Source organism: Bubalus kerabau, chromosome 15 (assembly GCF_029407905.1).
Source record: "Bubalus kerabau isolate K-KA32 ecotype Philippines breed swamp buffalo chromosome 15, PCC_UOA_SB_1v2, whole genome shotgun sequence".
Taxonomy (NCBI): Eukaryota; Metazoa; Chordata; class Mammalia; order Artiodactyla; family Bovidae; genus Bubalus; species Bubalus kerabau.
In genome coordinates, this window is record NC_073638.1 from 20,503,029 (window position 1) to 20,523,157 (window position 20,129).

General features: G+C 38.9%; 1 protein-coding gene across 9 annotated transcripts in view; it reads right to left on the reverse strand.

Moving 5' to 3' along the window:
• ARHGAP20 (Rho GTPase activating protein 20) overlaps positions 1–20,129 on the reverse strand; it is a 222,257-nt gene that overhangs the window by 13,273 nt on the left and 188,855 nt on the right. For all 9 annotated transcript variants that reach the window (XM_055547840.1, XM_055547843.1, XM_055547839.1 and 6 more), the window contains 2 exons: positions 5,216–5,394; positions 3,291–3,452 (listed from right to left, as the gene is read on the reverse strand). In XM_055547840.1, the coding sequence (XP_055403815.1) occupies positions 3,291–3,452; positions 5,216–5,394 (341 nt within the window). The remainder of the gene's footprint in view (positions 1–3,290; positions 3,453–5,215; positions 5,395–20,129) is intronic.

Here is a 20,129-nt window from a genome sequence, read left to right on the forward strand (position 1 = left end):
GGATTAAAAATGCGCTTTTCCTCAGAGGTCTGATGAATCAAAAATACAGTATCACAGGTAATTTTCTTCCAATTAGAGTTACATTTAAACAAAACCAGTGTAAGTAAAAAATTAAAGGAAAATTTAAGTACTGCTTCCAAATAGCCTTAAAAATAAGAAACAAACAAAAGCTCAAAACTTTTGGCAAAAAGTATCCCTTTCTTGCAACTGCTTGGAAGAAATGAGAGTAAAACACAGCTACATGATTATAACACTTTAGTTAGAACTCATATAACCAGATTTTTCATTTGGATTAATTTTCATCTTTTGCCTATTCCTCTATAAGTACTATTTGTTCACTGAAATATGTTAAACTGTTCTAGAACCATACTTCTTTGTAGCAGCCTCAACAATTTAGAACAAAATTTTAAGAAGTGAGAGTGCTGTGATGAATAGCATACTAAGGCAAAATTTCTAAAACATAGGCTTTAACTTATTAAGAAATGGGAGAAAGCCTAATTTTATGACAAAAATCAAAGAAAAATTTATCATGCATATACTTGCATGCCTGCTATGTATCTGGCTAAGCACACTATACATACCTTTATTGTACTCCAGGACTGAAAGGTAATCACAAACCCTGTGTAAAATAAATTAGATGACCCTAGCTCCAATTTTCCAGTTCTTTTAAAAAAATTTATTTCTTTATTTAGGCTGTGCTGGGTCTTCACTGCTGCACAGGCTTTTCTCTAGTTGTGACACGTAGGGGCTTCTCATTGCAGTGGCTTCTCTTGTTGTGGAGCACAGGCTCTTAGGTACACAGGCGTCAGTGGTCGCAGCTCCCACGCTTTAGAGCACAGGCTCAATAGTTTTGCATGGGCTTAGTTGCTCCTCGGCATATGGGATCCTCCTGGAGCAGGGATCAAACCTGTGTCTCCTGCACTGGCAGGCGGATTCTTTACCACTGAGCCACCAGGGAAGCCCCTCTCCAGTTCTTTAAAGTGACACTTTATTGTGAAACTCTATGGTGGGGTTGTTTAAGAGCAGATGAGGCTCTTTTATCAAGAGGCATCTGATTATTCACTAAGTCATAAAATATGATTGTGTAAGGCACTGACCAGGAGGAGGCACATGCAGGAGTCTTCTTCATCATGCTTTCCTTAATTTGGTTTTTACGCTCCAGGCCTGGTGATGCAGGCTGGGGCACTGTCTCTACCCCTGGCTCTGGGACATTCCAACCCTGCCCGGAGAGGGAGCCTCCAGCTCCCCAAGAATCCCTTCCAACCCTGATTCTGATCTGCAGAAGCTACTGCTCAGGTCAAAAGCTCTGCGAAAAGCTAGTTTTGACTCTAGATTTTCAAAAAATGTGAGGCATTTTCATGAATGTGAGGAGGAAAACATTTCATAAGATCAACTCAACTATGGATGTGAGTTAAGTAACCATAGGTGGGGGGCGGGTGGTGTTATGATGGGTGGAGGGGGGAGGATCTGGCTTTTTTGCCATAAGTAAGCTTATTTGCCATAGACATTTTTGCCACAAGCATTTCTCCAGCAAATACTTTAACCAAATAATGAACTTGCTGTAAGGCAGTTCTGCCATAAAAGATAAAATAACAAAAAATAAATGAGGGATACTAAGAAGGACATAATAAAACAATTAGAATAACAGAATTAAAGACTTTATTGTGAAATACAAAACACGTGAACACATTTAAAATGTGTGTAACTGCTGTATTTAAAATGGATAACCAACAAGGACCAACTGTATAACACAGGGAACTCTGCTCAATGTTATGTGGCAGCCTGGATGGGAGGGGAGTTTGGGGGAGAATGGACACATGTGTATGAATGGCTGAGTCCCCTTGCTGTTCACCTGAAACTATCACAACATTGCTAATCTCCCATATTACAATACAAAATAAAAAGTTAAAAAATAAAATGTGTATAGATTCATGGCAATACTGCACAATTCATATTATTAATTCGATATTTTTTCATGGGTTATACTAAAGCATTTGTCTTCCAAGTCTTTCATTCACAATACACACACACACACACATACACACACACGTATATGCATATATATATATATATATATATATATATATAGATTGTTGATCTGTCTGTTGTTCAGCATTGCACTTTTTGATTTTTTGCTCAAATTTCTTAGGAGAGGCATCAAGCTTCAAATACTAGGTACTAGGATACTTATTTGTGCCTGAGTTTCTGTGAAAGCCTTGCACACTATTTTTTGTTCTTGGCATATTGCCATTTGTTCTTGATAAACATTTCAGAGTTCTAAGGGAAATGTGGGTTCATGCTATGTCTTCAAGGCCCTTGGTCCCTTTCAACTCCAATGTAGTATATTTCAAAATGTGAAACCAATTCTTGGGACAAATCATTGTCATCTGTCATGATTTTTATATTGTGTATGTCAAAACAAACTGTCAACAACTTATTTTATTTTTTTAGCAAAATTATCATAAGGCTAATTATATGGTTATATGTCCAAAATGTCTGTAGCAAAAATGCTTGCAGCAAAGAAGCTTATTGTGAAATACCAGATATACATGGGATCAAGGGTACCAAATGCGGTAAGGGTTTCATAAAAGAAGGATTAGATGTTGCAATCATTCCTACTCCATCTTTACTTTTAAAAGGCATTGAGGGGGGGTACTGTATAACTGAATAGAATTTTCAGTAGTCTCAGTGAGCAATATTTCAATTATTAGGCAAATGTTTGTTTATTATGGTAAAACTCTGCTTCAAAGTTTAATAAAAGTTTATTTTTGAAAATTTTGCCTTTATTAGGAAGATAGATTGTGAGAAAGTCATCTAATTGGGATGTTTATTTTGGTAAATATACTGTGTGTTATAATTGTTTTTAATTTTCATTTCATTTTTTTTCTTTTTTGCATGGGGTAGCAGAAGTGAAGATGGGGACAGTGACGTGGGATGAAAAATTTTAAAATGACTATCTGACATGCCACATCATTAGAAGTGGCTTTTAAATGCCAGTGTGATTCTGTGACCACTGGAGGAGGAAATGGCAACCCACTCCAGTATTCTTGCCTGGAGAATCCTGTGGACAAAGAGGAGTCTAGTGGGCTACAGTTTATCAGGTAACAAAGAGTCAGACACAACTGAGCACACACATGACTGTATGAAGTTTTTTTTTTTTTTTTTAACACTTTTAAGATTCTATTTTTATCATGGTCTTCTTCAGATGGGAGTAATGTTACAATGAGATAAATCAGTTGTCTTTCTCCAGAGCTATGCTGTGGAGTGGATGAAGGGAGAAACTTTCCTACCTTTAAGACAGATGCTATTACGAAAATAGATTCACAGTCTAGTTGTACTTCAGCTCCGGAATTCAGTTTTTCTTTCAGCTCTCTGCAGGATTTCACATTGGCCGACTGTCTGAAGATGCCTTTTGTGAGAGGTCCTTTCTGATTAAGAAATAAAAGCATATCCTATGGGGAAGCAAAAGAAAAAGAAAATCAAGATGGCACTTCATGCAGAACAAGCAAGGGAACATATATTTGCCCTTTCTAGCTGCTAGAGGGTGGGGTGTACCAGGGGAAAGTCCTGAAGGCCTGGGGCTCGAAGGCCTGCTAGAGGATTAAATTCTATTTGCTTTTTGGCATCTCTAAATTTCTTTCTCCTATTTACGCTTGCTATATTTAACATCTAAAACGTTTTAAACACTTGCTTTAATGCGACTTTTTTCAAAAAGTGAACCAGCAGTCACTTCAAGGTACCTGTAACCCTTGTCTCTCTCTTCCCTAACTATTCTCCCATTACTCTCCAATATGGATTCTTTTCCCCAAGGATGAAAATGCTCCTCCCAAATTCATTCTCCACTTGCTTATCTTGCTCTTTCTTTTTTGGGGTATTTGTTTCTGGCTGTGTTAGGTCTTAGTTGCTGCATGCAGGTTCTTCGTTGAGGTACGTGGGCTTAGCTGCCCCATGGCATGTGGGATCTTTGGTCGGTTCCCTGCCCAGGGATAGAACCCACGGTGCTGAAAGGCAGATTCTTAACTACTGGTCCACCAGGGAAGTCCCCTTGCTTGTCTTTCTTTTCATGTGGCTTTATACTTTACTTCCTTCTTCTTCTTCTTTTTTTTTTTTAACAAATATTATGTTTTTGTTGTTGTTTTTTGGTTGTGCTGAGTCTTCATTGTGGTACGCAGACTGTGCCCTGTGGCATGTGGGATCTTAGTTCCTTGACCAGGGACTGAATCCTTGTCCTGTGCACTGGAAGGTAGATTCTTAACCATTGAACCACCAGGAAAGTCACTATTTCCTTCTTTTAAAAGTAGCCTCCAAAATCATCTCCTTTAGGAAGCTTTCTCCATTCCATTCCATTCAGTCTTTTATTTCACTTTCTTTCTAGTTGTGTGCCCTCTGCTTGCCATACAGGAAGAGAATGGGTGTTGGAGACAAGCAACCCATGGGATCTGGAACCTAGCTATGACACATATTTATGGTGTGACCTTTGATAAACTTGGGCGGGGGTTTCCCTTTAATTTGTAGAGTAGGGATGATGGTAATGATGATGATAACTACCTTCTAAATCTGTTGTGAAGGATAAGCAATAAAGTGGCTAGATTAGTACCTGGTGCTTATAGATAGATGCACAACATAGAATAAAGGGCCAGGCACCTAGCATATTGCTTGGGGATACTGGACACTCAATAAATATTCTTTAACATGACCCATTTACTATATTAACTGGAAAAAATATATACTCAGTGGCTTTCATTTGATCTCTTCTACATACAAAAGATAACTAAATACCAGAAGATGTATCTTTGTACTTAAAAGACTTGGAATACAAATAAAACACAAGTTTAAAAATGTTAAGATTTAGTCCGTATTGCTAAAGTGATTAAATGAGACTTTCTGAACATTGCAGGGTTCAAGAAAGGGTGTGAGAAAAATGTCAGGGCTAATGTGGATTCTCCGTCTGCAGTGTAGGTTCTAATTTATCTGAGCAGGTTAATGGGGCTCTTGCCTGAAATCAGTAGGCTAGATTATCTCTCCCTATTATGTCTGCCTTGTGACTCTGCAGTAGCTTAATCAGATTTTTTTTTCTTTGAAGGAATAATAAAGATTCTCAGCAAAGCAATGGGTATCTATAAATTTCCCATTTTTTAGGGAAAGATTTACCTACAGAGCATTCCTTTCCCAAACCTCCTTTCCCATTAGTACTATAGCCCAAAATGAGACTTACCAAGACAGCTTTGGGCAGATTGTCATTCTCACAAATATCTGGCAGAGAAACCCCGAAGAGCTGTCCTGGGATAGGAGACGTTGGTGACACGGGCAAGTTATCCAGGTGAATGCTAGAACCCCGCCAAAAGGCCCAGTTTATGATAGATCTTCTCCTTTTAAATGTCTTCTGACCTGAATCTAAGGAAGAAGTGAGATTATTAGGAAAAATAATTCAATTCACTTAATCTTATTTCTACAGTTTTCATTTTGCAGTATGTCCATTATGGCTCAATATTCTGTAAATTAAGGAAGAATCAAACATTTGGATTATTCTCGTACCTATTCTTGGGAACATCACTGGTCTATTTAGTTGAGTTCTGGCAATAAGTCTTCAAAGGTGAAAGAAGGGATCCCTTACTGAACTGTAACAACTTAAAGTAAAACATTTGTGCTGGGATACCAGCACATATCCCATTTTAAAGCTGAGACAAAGCATACAAAAAGTTGAAGATTAAATTAGGCCACAATTAAATAGTGAAAGTAAGAAAGGAAGAAGGAAAAAAGGTGAGAGGAGAGGAGAAGGGGAAGGAGAAGGAGGAAAAGGGAAGCAAAGGGGAAGAAGAACTAGGGGAAGAAGAGTTGTCTCTATTAAAATGTGTTCTAGAAACAATAGAGCATCATTACCTGATGCTCTACTCTACTGAGAACAGAGACAGAAAGCTAATGTTCCACATTTCCCCACTTTTTTCCAGCTGCAAAGACTTTCCTGTATCTTTTTAGTCCCGACTTTCAAAAGCATGTTTAAGGCAGCATGGATGGATATAAACATGAGTGAGACTTGTCCTTGCCACAGTAAAGTTTACAACCTAATGGGTGGAACAAGACTGGCGATAGGTGGGTGGAGGGAAAGCAAGTATGTTAATAAATAAAATGTCATAAGGGGAGAAGGAAGCACAAAAAACATTCAGAAAAACAATAAATCACATCTATCTACCCAGGTGGTGCTAGGAGAAAAGAACCTGCCTGCCAATGTAGGAGACACAAGAGATGCAGGTTCAATCCCCAGGTCGGGAAGATCCCCTGGAGAAGGAAATGGCAACCCACTCCTGTATTCTTGCCTGGAAAAGTCTATGGACAGAGGAGCCTGGCAGGCTACAGTCTTTAGGGTTGCAGAGAGTCAGACATGGAATGAAGCAACTTAGCACGCATACATCTACACATGACGAGCGCAAGACTGATCTTGGAGGCTTCTGCATTTGATGTGAATTTTGAGTGAACATGATCTCAATAGGTAGAGGATCTAATTTCATGACTTGTATCTGGTAAGTACTCAGTAAGTCATTCTTGGACAGTAACTGAACTGAGGAGACACTCAGGTGATAAAAGACAATGTGAGCAAAACAGGCAAAAGAAAGGTCAACACTGAAACGCGATTTTGTGAGATCATAGTTCTAAAGCATTGCTGATGTCATCTGTATCTAACTTTAACATGAAAATTGATGGATTTACACAGAATTTGATACTTAAATGGCTCTTTGAGGTTCCTTTAGGATCTTCCTGCTGCATGCACCTCTGGCCCTCAAAACAAACACACAAGTAACAACTATAAAGGAGAAGAGAGACAGAAAGGACCTGAGAAAATATCTGAAGAGATAATAGCTGAAAAAAATTAAAGACAAAGATAAAATACTAAAAGCAACAAACGAAAAATGGCAAGTAACATAAAGGAAACTCCCATAAGAAGGAAATCCCAGAAAGGAAAAAACTGAATAGCGGGAGCTCTAAACATCTTGTATTTTCTGCCTAGAGAATTTCCTTTAGCATTTGTTGTAAAACTGATTTGGTGGTGCTGAGTTCTCTTAACTTTTGATTGCTGGAAAGCTTTTGATTTCTCCATCAAATCTGCAGGACTGTCTTGCTGGGCAGAGTATTCTTGGTTATAGGTTCTTCCTTTCACCACTTTAGACATATCCTGCCATTCCCTCCTGGCTTGTAGAGTTTCTATTGAGAAATCAGCTGACAGCCTGATGGGAGCTCCCTTGTATGTTATTTGTCATTTTTCCCTTGTTGCTTTTAATATTTTATCTTTGTCTTTAATTTTTGTCTGTTTGATTACTATGTGTCTTGGTGTGCTCCTCCCTGGGTTTATCCTGTCTGGGATTTTCTGTGCTTCCTGGACTTGGTTGACTATTTCCTTACCCACATTAGGGAAGTTTTTCTGGGGTTCTATCTTGTCCTTTCATCTGGGACATAACTTTCTACTTTTTCATTGTGATGAACTCTCTGTAATATGGTTTTGTTTTAGCCACTGTGAGACTATGGTTCTTCTTGCTTCTTCTGTCTGCCCTATGATGGATGAGGCTAAGAGGCTTGTGTAAGCTTCCTGGTGGGAGGGACTAGCAATGGGAAAAACTGGGTCTTGCTCTGGTGGGCAGGGACTTGCTCAGTATAGCTTTAATCCAATTATCTGCTGATGGGTGGGGCTGCACTCCCTAATAGGTAGTCGGTAGCTGTTTGACCTGAGGTGACTCAGCCCTGGGGTCTCCTGGCTCTATGGCTGGGTTAATGGTGAACTCCAAGAGGGTTTACACCAAGAGGGACCTTCCTGGCTTGCTTCTGCCAGAGCCCCCGTGCCTGTGGTGAGCTTCTGTGGACCCATGCCTCCACAGGAGGCCCTCCACCACTAGTAGGTACTTTTGGTTTACTTCCCTGTGGGCTTACGGCTCCTTTCCTCTGGGTCTCGGTGCACACCAGATTTTGTTTGTGCCCTCCAAGACTGGAGTCTGTTTTCCTCAGTCCCGTGGAAGTCCTATAATCAAGTCCTGCCGGCCTTCAAGGTCATATTCCCTGGTGATTCCCAGTCCCTTTGTCAGATACCTAGGTTGGGAAGCCTGACGTGGGGTTCAGAACCTTCATAACAGTGGGAGAACTTCTTTGGTATTACTGTTCTCTGGTTTGTGAGTCACCCACCCTGTGGGAACAGGATTTGATTTTATCATGATTGTGCTCCTCCTACCATCTCGCTGTGGCTTCTTCTTTGCTTGGGACATGGGGTATCTTTCTTGGGGTGGGTTTCAGTGTCCTCCTGTTGATGGTTGTCCAACAGCTAGTTGCAGTTTTGGTCATCTTGTAGGAGGAGATGAGCACATGTCCTTTTACTCCATCATCTTGAACTGGAAGCCCTTTATTTGTTTATTTTTAATTTCTATTGCCATATAGTTACTTTACAATGTTGTGTTAGTTTCTGGGTTTCCCTGGTGGCTCAGATGGTAAAGAATCTGCCTGAAATGCAGGAGACCTGGGTTTGATCCCGGGGTTAGGAAGATCCCCTGAAGAAGGGAACGGCTACCCATTCCAGTATTCTTGCCTGTCAGTTTCTGCTGCTGCTGCTAAGTCCCTTCAGTCGTGTCCGACTCTGTGCGACCCCACAGACGGCATCTCACCAGGCTCCCCCGTCCCTGGGATTCTCCAGGCAAGAACACTGGAGCGGGCTGCCATTTCCTTCTCCAACACATGAAAGTGAAAAGCGAAAGTGAAAGTGAAGTCGTGTCCGACTCTTAGCGACCCCATGGACTGCAGCCTACCAGGCTCCTCCATCCATGGGATTTTCCAGGCAAGAGTACTGGAGTGGGGTGCCATTGCCTTCTCCATGTCAGTTTCTACCATACAGCAAAAAGAATCAGTCATGCATATACATCCTCTCCCTTTTGGACTTCCTTCCATTTGGGTCACCACAGTGCATTAAGTAGAGTTCCCTGTGCGATACAGTATGTTCTCATTAGTTATCTATTTTATACATAATACCAGTAGTTTCCTCTATATTTTCTAAATCCTGTTTGAACATCTGGAATTTCACAGTTCACGTACAGTTGAAGCCTGGCTTGGAGAATTTTGAACATTACTTTGCTAGTGTGTGAGATGAGTGCAATTGTGTGGTAGTTTGAACATTCTTTGGCACTGCCCTTCTTTGGGATTGGAATGAAAAGGCAGAAGAACCAGAGATCAAATTGCCAATATCGTTGGATCATAGAAGAAGCAAGAGAACTTCAGAAAAAAAGAACTACTTCTGCTTTACTGACTAGGCCAAAGCCTTTGACTGTGTGGATCACAACAAACTGTGGAAAATTCTTCAAGGGATGGGAATACCAGACAACCTGACCTGCCTCTTGAGAAATTTGTATGCAGGTCAGGAAGCAAAAGTTAGAACTGGATACGGAACAATGGACTGGTTCCAAATTGGGAAAGGAGTACGTCAGGGCTGTATATTGTCACTCTGCTTATTTAATTTATATGCAGAGTACATCATGCGAAATGCCAGGCGGGATGAAGCACAAGCTGGAATCAAGATTGCCAGGAGAAATATCAATAACCTCAAATATGCAGATAACACCACCCTTATGGCAAAAAGTGAAGAGGAACTAATGAACCTCTTGATGAAAGTGAAAGAGGAGAGTGAAAAAGCTGGCTTAAAACTCAACATTCAAAAAACTAAGATTATGGAATCTGGTCCCATCACTTCATGGCAAACAGATGGGGAAACAATGGAAACAGTGACAGACTTTATTTTCTTTGGCTCCAAAATCACTGCAGATGGTGAAGGCAGCCATGAAATTAAAAGACGTTTGCTCCTTGGAAGAAAAGCTATGACCAACCTAGATAGCATATTATAAAGCAGAGACATTAATTTGCTGACAAAGGTCCATCTAGTCAAAGCTATGGTTTTTCCTGTAGTCATGTATGGTCGTGAGAGTTGGCCTATAAAGAAAGTTGAGTGTCAAAGAATTGATGCTTTTGAACTGTTGTGTTGGAGAAACTCTTGAGAGTCCCTTGGACTGCAAGGAGATCAAACCAGTCAATTGGAAAGGAAACTGGTCCTGAATATTCATTGGAAGGACTGATGCAACTGAAGCTCCAATACTTTGGCTACCTGATGCAAAGAGCCAACTCACTGGAAAAGACCCTGATACTGGGAAAGACTGAAGGCAGGAGGAGAAGGATGACAGAGTATGAGATGGTTGGAAGCATCACCGACTTGATGGACATGAGTTTGAGCAAACTCCGGGAACTGGTGATGGAGAGGGAAGCCTGGTGTGCTGCAGTCCATGGGGGTGCAAAGAGTCGGACAAGACTGAGCGACTGAACTGACTGATCAAGTAGTTTAGGAAACTGAACCCATTCTTAAATTCAGAAAGGGGTTCCTTTGTGGCAGTAATGTCAATCTGTGCAAATATTTGTTTAATATGTATGTTTATATATGTTGAGTGGAGAAGGCAATGGCATCCCACTCCAGTACTCTTGCCTGGAAAATCCTATGGACAGAAGAGCCTGGTAGGCTTCAGTCCATGGGGTGCTAGACACAACTAAGTGACTTCACTTTCACTTTTCACTTTCATGCATTGGAGGAGGAAATGGCAACCCCCTCCAGTGTTCTTGCCTGGAGAATCCCAGGGATGGAGGAGCCTGGTGGGCTGCTGTCTATGGGGTCGCACAAAGTCGGACACGACTGAAGTGACTTAGCAGCAGCAGCAGTTATACTCAGTCTAGTTTCCTCACATTTAATATGGTTTCACTATTTTGAAAACTATTAGATTTATTTTATCTTTTCGGTTTCACACACTTCTTAGGAAGAATGTTCTATCATAAAGTTATAAACTCAGCTATCCAATGAGTATAGACAGAGGACAAAGTAGAAATTGAGTCTTGTACTTTATTATAAATGCTTTCAGCTGCAGTCATGCCTTTTATTATATACCACAGTCAATTTTAGGGTTCATGTTCCCTTTGGGACTGAGAGGAAAAAAATTTCATTAAAGTTTACTTTCTTGCAGAGGTTTTAATGCATAGCTCTTACTTTCTAAATGTCAAAGGCTGATGAAAAAACATGCAATTGTTATAAAAAATATTACGATGATGTAAATATAGAGCAAATAAAATTCATGAACATACAACTTTCCTCAACAATCCCAGCAAGAGTCAAGTTAAGAGTCTCTTCATGCTTAAATGAACAAACTGAATATTAAAAATTGTAATTCTTAAAAGTTTGTGCTTATTGATTATTAAATAATGACCACAACAAAAAACTTTTAATAAGAAATTTTAGCAAGATGGATATGTAGGAAGCTCTTGCACTCACCCTCTCCCATGGATACAGTTTATCTAAAACTATATATGGAACAACTTCTTCTGAAAATAATTCACATATTGGTAAAGAGACCCTGTTACATTGGGCAAATGAGAGGGAAACCACATCCTAGTGGGTCGAAAAGGCTGAAACACAATCTCATTACAAACTGCACCCCCAATACAACAACCCCCAGTCTGGAGGGAACTCAAAACCCAGAGCTTCTCCAGAAGGAGTGAAGGGTTCATACCTCACCCTAACTTTTAAGATCCAGTGTCTGAGAGATAAACCCCCAAAGCATCTCACTTTGAAGACTAACAAGGCTCATGTCCATGAGACATATGGGGCTTTGTGGAACCAAGGAAGGGTTCTTAAAGGGTTTATGCCTAGGCTCACCTAACCCAGAGCCCAGTGCAGAAGCAGCCATTTGCAAAGCATCCAGACTCCATATGAAAGAGATTCATTTACTAATTTAAAGCACTGGTACCTGCTTGGTTACTCCCTTGGACAGAGGCTGGTGGACACTATCTTCCTATTCTCTCTCTGTCTTGCTAAAGTCAGCAGCACCATCTTCCTTCCCCAACCCCCTGCACTTTTGTTGGGTATCATCTTTTTCTTTTTCCTCTCCCCCTGTTTTCTCTTTTTCTTTCCCTTCTTTTCCTTTTCCTGTTTTTTTCAGTGAATGCCATCTTTGTACTCCCCATCTGTCCCATGTCAGCCAGTGGCTACCATTTTTGAGCTCTTCTGCTATACTCCAGAGTGCTTTTATCTTCTGGAGAGGAGGTTCTACACACAACACTGGTGCTCTGGTTTTCACATTTGGTGACATGGTTCTTACAGCTGCCACCTGGGAAAGACCTGTGGTCACCTGGTCAGGGGGGCTTGCATTCCTGGGTCACACAGGACTGTAACAATTATAGAGACAGTTCTTGAAAGACTACCATTTCCAGGGCATCGCACAGTGTGTGAAACACACTCCCACTCTTTTTGTATAAGAGGCTATTTGCTTGTCTAGGAACTTCAGCCCTGGGGATAAGCAACAGGTCTGGCACACACCTAGATGGTGAGCAGGTGCTCTCAAAGATGCAGCCAGGGCACACCATCTTTGCACTTTCTCCTGTGTGACTACAGTTCATTAGCAACTCCCAAGAAGGAGCTTAAAAACCCACCTGGAGACGCAATTTCTGTTACTGCTGCCAGGGGCCAACTCCAGATAGCCTGGCTCTGGGGGCCAGCAGGGCTTATCCTTGCAGTCCTATAGAACTGCATAATTTGCATTCTTGAAAAGCTGCTGCCTGAGGACTTAGTTTCCAATCAGCCTGAATCAAGGTGCTGACTGAGCTCTCCCCTTTGGGACAGTGACTGATCTTGGCACTTCTTCAAGTACTGAGAGCTATTAAATATAAGATAGGCTTCTTGGATAATTACAAACAGTTGAGAGAAAACCAAGAGCCAGGACAGGGTTGAATGAAAAAGGTTCATCTCTTACACAAAGCCAGCAGTTCAAGCAGAAGAGGTGGCTCTTTCACCCAGTGCATAGAAACCAGGATGGAATCAAGCAAAATAAAGAAACAGAAATATGTTCCAAAAGAAAGGACAAGATAAAACATCAGAAAAAAAAGTCAATGGACTGGAGATAAATAATTTACCTGGTAAAAAGTTCAATAAATGATCATAAAGAGGCTCACTAAACTTGGGAGAAGAATGGATAAACTTAAGTGAGAACTTAAAGATAGAAAATACAAGAAAGTTCCAAACAGAAGTCACAGAGCTGAAGAATACAATAACTGAACTGAAAAATAACCAGTGGGGGTCAAAAGCAGATTTGATGAAGTAGAAGAAAGGATCAGAGAACTTGAGACATGGCAGAGAAACTCACCCAATCAGAGCAGCAAAAAGAAAAAAAGAATGCAAAATGGTGAAGACAGCTTAAAGGACTTATGGGACAACATCAAGTGCATTAACCATCACATTACAGAGGTCTCAGAAAAAAATAAAAAGGGAAAGAAAACTTATTTGAAAAAACAATGGCTGAAAACTGTCCTAAACTGGGGAAAGAAACGGACATTCAGATCTAGGAAGCCCAGACAGTTCCAAATAAGATGAACCCAGAGATCTACACCAAGACACATTATATTAAAATGTCAAAAGGTAAAGACAAGGAGAGATCTTAAAAGCTGCAAGAGAAAAACAACTTATTATGTACAAGGAAATCCTGTAAGACTATCAGCAGATTTTTTAGCAGAAATTTTAAAGATAAGAAGGAAATAGCACAATATATTCCAAGTGCTAAAAGATAAACATTTCCAACCCAGAATACTTCACCTACCAAAGTTATCATTCAGAATTGAAGGAGATAGAGGTTTCTAGCAAGCAAAAGATAAAGGAGTTCATCACCACTAAACCTAAACCATTCTCAGAAGAGATGTCAAAGGTATCTTTTTAAGCTGAACAGAAAGGGTGCTAATTAGTAACAAAATATATAAAAGCATAAATCTCACTGGTAAAGGCAAATATATGATAATTGTAATGGTAGTGAATGAATTATTAATGCGAAGGTCAAAAGACAAAAATAGTAAAAATAACTGTAGCTACATATTTAAGCAAGGGATTCACAAGATAAAAAAGATATAAAATATGATATAAAAAAACAAAATGTTGGGTGAGTAGAGAATAAATAAGTAGAGCTTTCCGAAGTGTTCAAACACTGGTATCAATATAAACACTGTTATAAATACAAGTTGTTATCTGTAAGCCTTGTGGTAACCAACAAGCAAAAACCTAAAGTAGATACACAAAAATAATGACAGACAGGAAGCTGAAAGTCATCAAACCACAAAGGAAGACAGCAGGAGAAGAAATGAACAGAGGAACCACAAAGCAGCCAGAAACAATAGAAATGGCAATAACATATCTATTAACAATTACTTTAACGGTAAATGGACTAAATTCTTTGATCAAAAGACAGAGAGGGATTGACGGAATAAAAAACAAGACCCACCTACATGCTGCCTACAAGAGACTCACTTCAGACCTAAGAGGAGCAGTAAATGAAATAGAGACTAAAAGACACTAGAAGAGATCAATGAAAATAAGAGCTGGTTTTTTGAAAAAATAAACAAAGTTGATAAACCTTTAGCCAGATTCAACAAAAGAGAGAGAACTAAAGTAAAAAAAAAAAAAAATTCAGAAATGAAAGAGATGCAACTGATATCACAGAAATATACAGGATCATTACGAGACTATTATGAACAATTACATGCCAACAGATTGGAAAACCTAGAACAAATGGAAAAATTCTTAGAAACATGCAAACTTCCAAGGCTGAATATGAAGAGAAAATCTGAATAAGCTGATTATTGGTAGGGATACTGAATAAGTAATTTTTTTTTTTTTTTTATTTTTTTTTAATTTTATTTTATTTTTAAACTTTACATAACTGTATTAGATTTGCCAAATATCAAAATGAATCCGCCACAGGTATACATGTGTTTCCCATCCTGAACCCTCCTCCCTCCTCCCTCCCCATTCCATCCCTCTGGGTCGTCCCAGTGCACCAGCCCCAAGCATCCAGTATCGTGCATCGAACCTGGACTGGCAACTCATTTCATACATGATATTTTACATGTTTCAATGCCATTCTCCCAAATCTTCCCACCATCTCCCTCTCCCACAGAGTCCATAAGACTGTTCTATACATCAGTGTCTCTTTTGCTGTCTCGTACACAGGGTTATTGTTACCATCTTTCTAAATTCCATATATATGCGTTAGTATACTGTATTGGTGTTTTTCTTTCTGGCTTACTTCACTCTGTATAATAGGCTCCAGTTTCATCCACCTCATTAGAACTGATTCAAATGTATTCTTTTTAATGGCTGAATAATACTCCATTGTGTATATGTACCACTGCTTTCTTATCCATTCATCTGCTGATGGACATCTAGGTTGCTTCCATGTCCTGGCTATTATAAACAGTGCTGCGATGAACATTGGGGTACTCGTGTCTCTTTCCCTTCTGGTTTTCTCAGTGTGTATGCCCAGCAGTGGGATTGCTGGATCATAAGGCATGTCTATTTCCAGTTTTTTAAGGAATCTCCACACTGTTCTCCATAGTGGCTGTACTAGTTTGCATTCCCACCAACAGTGGAAGAGGGTTCCCTTTTCTCCACACCCTCTCCAGCATTTATTACTTGTAGACTTTTGGATCGCAGCCATTCTGACTGGTGTGAAATGGTACCTCATAGTGGTTTTGATTTGCATTTCTCTGATAATGAGTGATGTTGAGCATCTTTTCATGTGTTTGTTAGCCATCTGGATGTCTTCTTTGGAGAAATGTCTATTTAGTTCTTTGGCCCATTTTTTGATTGGGTCATTTATTTTTCTGGAGTTGAGCTGTAGGAGTTGCTTGTATATTCTCGAGATTAGTTGTTTGTCAGTTGCTTCATTTGCTATTATCTTCTCCCATTCTGAAGGCTGTCTTTTCACCTTGCTAATAGTTTCCTTTGATGTGCAGAAGCTTTTAAGGTTAATTAGGTCCCATTTGTTTATTTTTGCTTTTATTTCCAATATTCTGGGAGGTGGGTCATAGAGGATCCTGCTGTGATGTATGTCAGAGAGTGTTTTGCCTATGTTCTCCTCTAGGAGGTTTATAGTTTCTGGTCTTACGTTTAGATCTTTAATCCATTTTGAGTTTATTTTTGTGTATGGTGTTAGAAAGTGTTCTAGTTTCATTCTTTTACAAGTGGTTGACCAGAGTTCCCAGCACCACTTGTTAAAGAGATTGTCTTTAATCCATTGTATATTCTTGCCTCCTTTGTCGAAGATAAGGTGTCCATATGTGCGTGGATTTATCTCTGGGCTTTCTATTTTGTTCCATTGATCTATATTTCTGTCTTTGTGCCAGTACCATACTGTCTTGATGACTGTGGCTTTGTAGTAGAGCCTGAAGTCAGGTAGGTTGATTCCTCCAGTTCCATTCTTCTTTCTCAAGATCGCTTTGGCTATTCGAGGTTTTTTGTTTTTCCATACAAATTGTGAAATTATTTGTTCTAGCTCTGTGAAGAATGCTGTTGGTAGCTTGATAGGGATTGCATTGAATCTATAGATTGCCTTGGGTAGTATACTCATTTTCACTACATTGATTCTTCCAATCCATGAACATGGTATATTTCTCCATCTGTTAGTGTCCTCTTTGATTTCTTTCACCAGTGTTTTATAGTTTTCTATATATAGGTCTTTAGATTCTTTAGGTAGATATATTCCTAAGTATTTTATTCTTTCCGTTGCAATGGTGAATGGAATTGTTTCCTTAATTTCTCTTTCTGTTTTCCCATTATTAGTGTATAGGAATGCAAGGGATTTCTGTGTGTTGATTTTATATCCTGCAACTTTACTATAGTCATTGATTAGTTCTAGTAATTTTCTGGTGGAGTCTTTAGGGTTTTCTATGTAGAGGATCATGTCATCTGCAAACAGTGAGAGCTTTACTTCTTCTTTTCCAATTTGGATTCCTTTTATTTCTTTTTCTGTTCTGATTGCTGTGGCCAAAACTTCCAAAACTATGTTGAATAGTAATGGTGAAAGTGGGCACCCTTGTCTTGTTCCTGACTTTAGAGGAAATGCTTTCAATTTTTCACCATTGAGGATAATGTTTGCTGTGGGTTTGTCATATATAGCTTTTATTATGTTGAGGTATGTTCCTTCTATTCCTGCTTTCTGGAGAGTTTTTATCATAAATGGATGTTGAATTTTGTCAAAGGCTTTCTCTGCATCTATTGAGATAATCATATGGTTTTTATTTTTCAATTTGTTAATGTGGTGTATTACATTGATTGTTTTGCGGATATTGAAGAATCCTTGCATCCCTGGGATAAAGCCCACTTGGTCATGGTGTATGATCTTTTTAATGTGTTGTTGGATTCTGATTGCTAGAATTTTGTTAAGGATTTTTGCATCTATGTTCATCAGTGATATTGGCCTGTAGTTTTCTTTTTTTGTGGGATCTTTGTCAGGTTTTGGTATTAGGGTGATGGTGGCCTCATAGAATGAGTTTGGAAGTTTACCATCCTCTGTAATTTTCTGGAAGAGTTTCAGCAGGATAGGTGTTAACTCTTCTCTAAATTTTTGGTAGAATTCAGCTGTGAAGCCGTCTGGACCTGGGCTTTTGTTTGCTGGAAGATTTTTTATTACAGTTTCAATCTCCGTGCTTGTGATGGGTCTGTTAAGATTTTCTATTTCTTCCTGATCGAGTTTTGGAAAGTTGTACTTTTCTAAGAATTTGTCCATTTCTTCCTCATTGTCCATTTTATTGGCATATAATTGTTGATAGTAGTCTCTTATGATCCTTTGTATTTCTGTGTTGTCTGTTGTGATCTCTCCATTTTCATTTCTAGTTTTATTGATTTGATTTTTCTCCCTTTGTTTCTTGATGAGTCTGGCTAATGGTTTGTCAATTTTATTTATCCTTTCAAAGAACCAGCTTTTGGCTTTGTTGATTTTTGCTATGGTCTCTTTTGTTTCTTTTGCATTTATTTCTGCTCTAATTTTTAAGATTTCTTTCCTTCTACTAACCCTGGGGTTCTTCATTTCTTCCTTTTCTAGTTGCTTTAGGTGTAGAGTTAGGTTATTTATTTGACTTTTTTCTTGTTTCTTGAGGTGTGCCTGTATTGCTATGAACTTTCCCCTTAAGACTGCTTTTACCGTGTCCCACAGGTTTTGGGTTGTTGTGTTTTCATTTTCATTCGTTTCTATGCAAATTTTGATTTCTTTTTTGATTTCTTCTGTGATTTGTTGGTTATTCAGCAGCGTGTTGTTCAGCCTCCATATGTTGGAATTTTTAATAGTTTTTCTCCTGTAATTGAGATCTAATCTTACTGCATTGTGGTCAGAAAAGATGCTTGGAATGATTTCTATTTTTTTGAATTTACCAAGGCTAAGTAATTTAAAAACTCTCTACAAATAAAAGTCTAGGACCTGACAGCTTCACTGGTGAATTCTATCAAACCTTCAAAGAATTAGTATCAATACTCTCAAAGTCTTCCAAAAGGTAGGAAATGAGGGAACACTTCTAAACTCATTTTCCAAGGCCATAATTACTCTGATACCCCAGTCAAGGAAACCACAAGCAAAGAAAACTACAGGCCAACATCTCTGATGAACATATAGGTAAAAATTCTCAAAGAAATCATCAAATTGAATTCAACAATATATTAAAAAAATCAATGCCATAATCAAGTTGGACTTACTAAAGGTATACAAGGATGATTCATATTCCACTAATCAATCAATGTGATACACCGTATTAATAAAACAGAAGAAAAAATCATATGATTTTTCTTTGATCATATCAATAGATTAAAAAAAGCACTCGAAAAAATCCATCCATTTATTAATATGATTAAAATCCTCAACAGAGTGGGAATAGAGGAAATGTACCCCAACATAACAAAGGTCATATATAAATATGGCAGATATCATACTCAATGGTCAAAAGCCAAAAAGTTTTTCCTCTAAGATTAGAAACAAGACAAGGATGCCCACTCTCATCATTTTTCTTCAACATGATATTGGAAGGCCTAGCCAAACCAAGTAGGCAGGAAAAAAATGAAAGATGTCCAAACTGGAAAGAAAAAATGTCACTCTTTGTAGATGATATAATAATAATATATACAGAAAACTTTAAAGATTCCCCTCAAAAAACTTTAGAACTAACAGATGAATTCAGTCAATTTGAAAGATATAAGACCAACATACATCTGCTGTGTTTCTATACACTAATAACAAACTATCAGAAAGTTAAATTAAGAAAATAATCCCATTTATAACTGCACCAAGAAGAATAAACTACCTAAAAATAAATTTAATCAAGAAGGTGAAAGACCAGTACACTGAAAACTAAGAAGGCACTGATGAAAAAAAAAGGAAGAAGACACAAATAAATGGAAAGATATTCCATGCTCACGGATTGGCAGAGTTAGTATTGCTAAAATCTCCATACTATTCAAGGCAGTCTATAGACTCAATGCAGTCCCTATCAAAATTCCAACTGTGGTTTTCACAGCAATAGAACAATTCTAAAATTTGTATAGAATGACAAAAGACCCTAAAATAGACAAATCAATCTTGAGAAGGAACAACAAAGCAGGAGCCTTCATGCTTCCTAATTTCAAACTACATTAGTTTGAAACTAATGTAGTTTCAAACTACATCAGTTCAGTTCAATTCAGACTCTCAGTCATGTCTGACTCTTTGCAACGCCATGAACTGCCACACTCCAGGCCTCCCTGTCCATCACCAACTCCCAGAGTCCACCCAAACCCATGTCCATTGAGTCGGTGATGCCATCCAACCATCTCATCCTCTGTTGTCCCCTTCTCCTCCTGCCTCAATCTTTCCCAGCATCAGGGGCTTTTCAAATGAGTTAGCTCTTCGCATCAGGTGGCCAAAGTATTGGAGTTTCAACTTCAACATCAGTCCTTCCAATGAACACCCAGGACTGATCTCCTTTTGGATGGACTGGTTAGATCTCCTTGCAGTCCAAGGGACTCTCAAGAGTCTTCTCCAACACCATAGTTCAAAAGCATCAATTCTTCGGTGCTCAGCTTTCTTTATAGTCCAACTCTCATATCCATACATGACCACTGGAAAAACCATAGTCTTGACTAGATGGACCTTTGTTGACAAAGTAATGTCTCTGCTTTTTAATATGCTATCTAGGTTGGTCATAACTTTCCTTCCAAGGAGTAAGTGTCTTTTAATTTCATGGGTGCAATCACCATCTGCAGTGATTTTGGAGCCCCTCAAAATAAAATC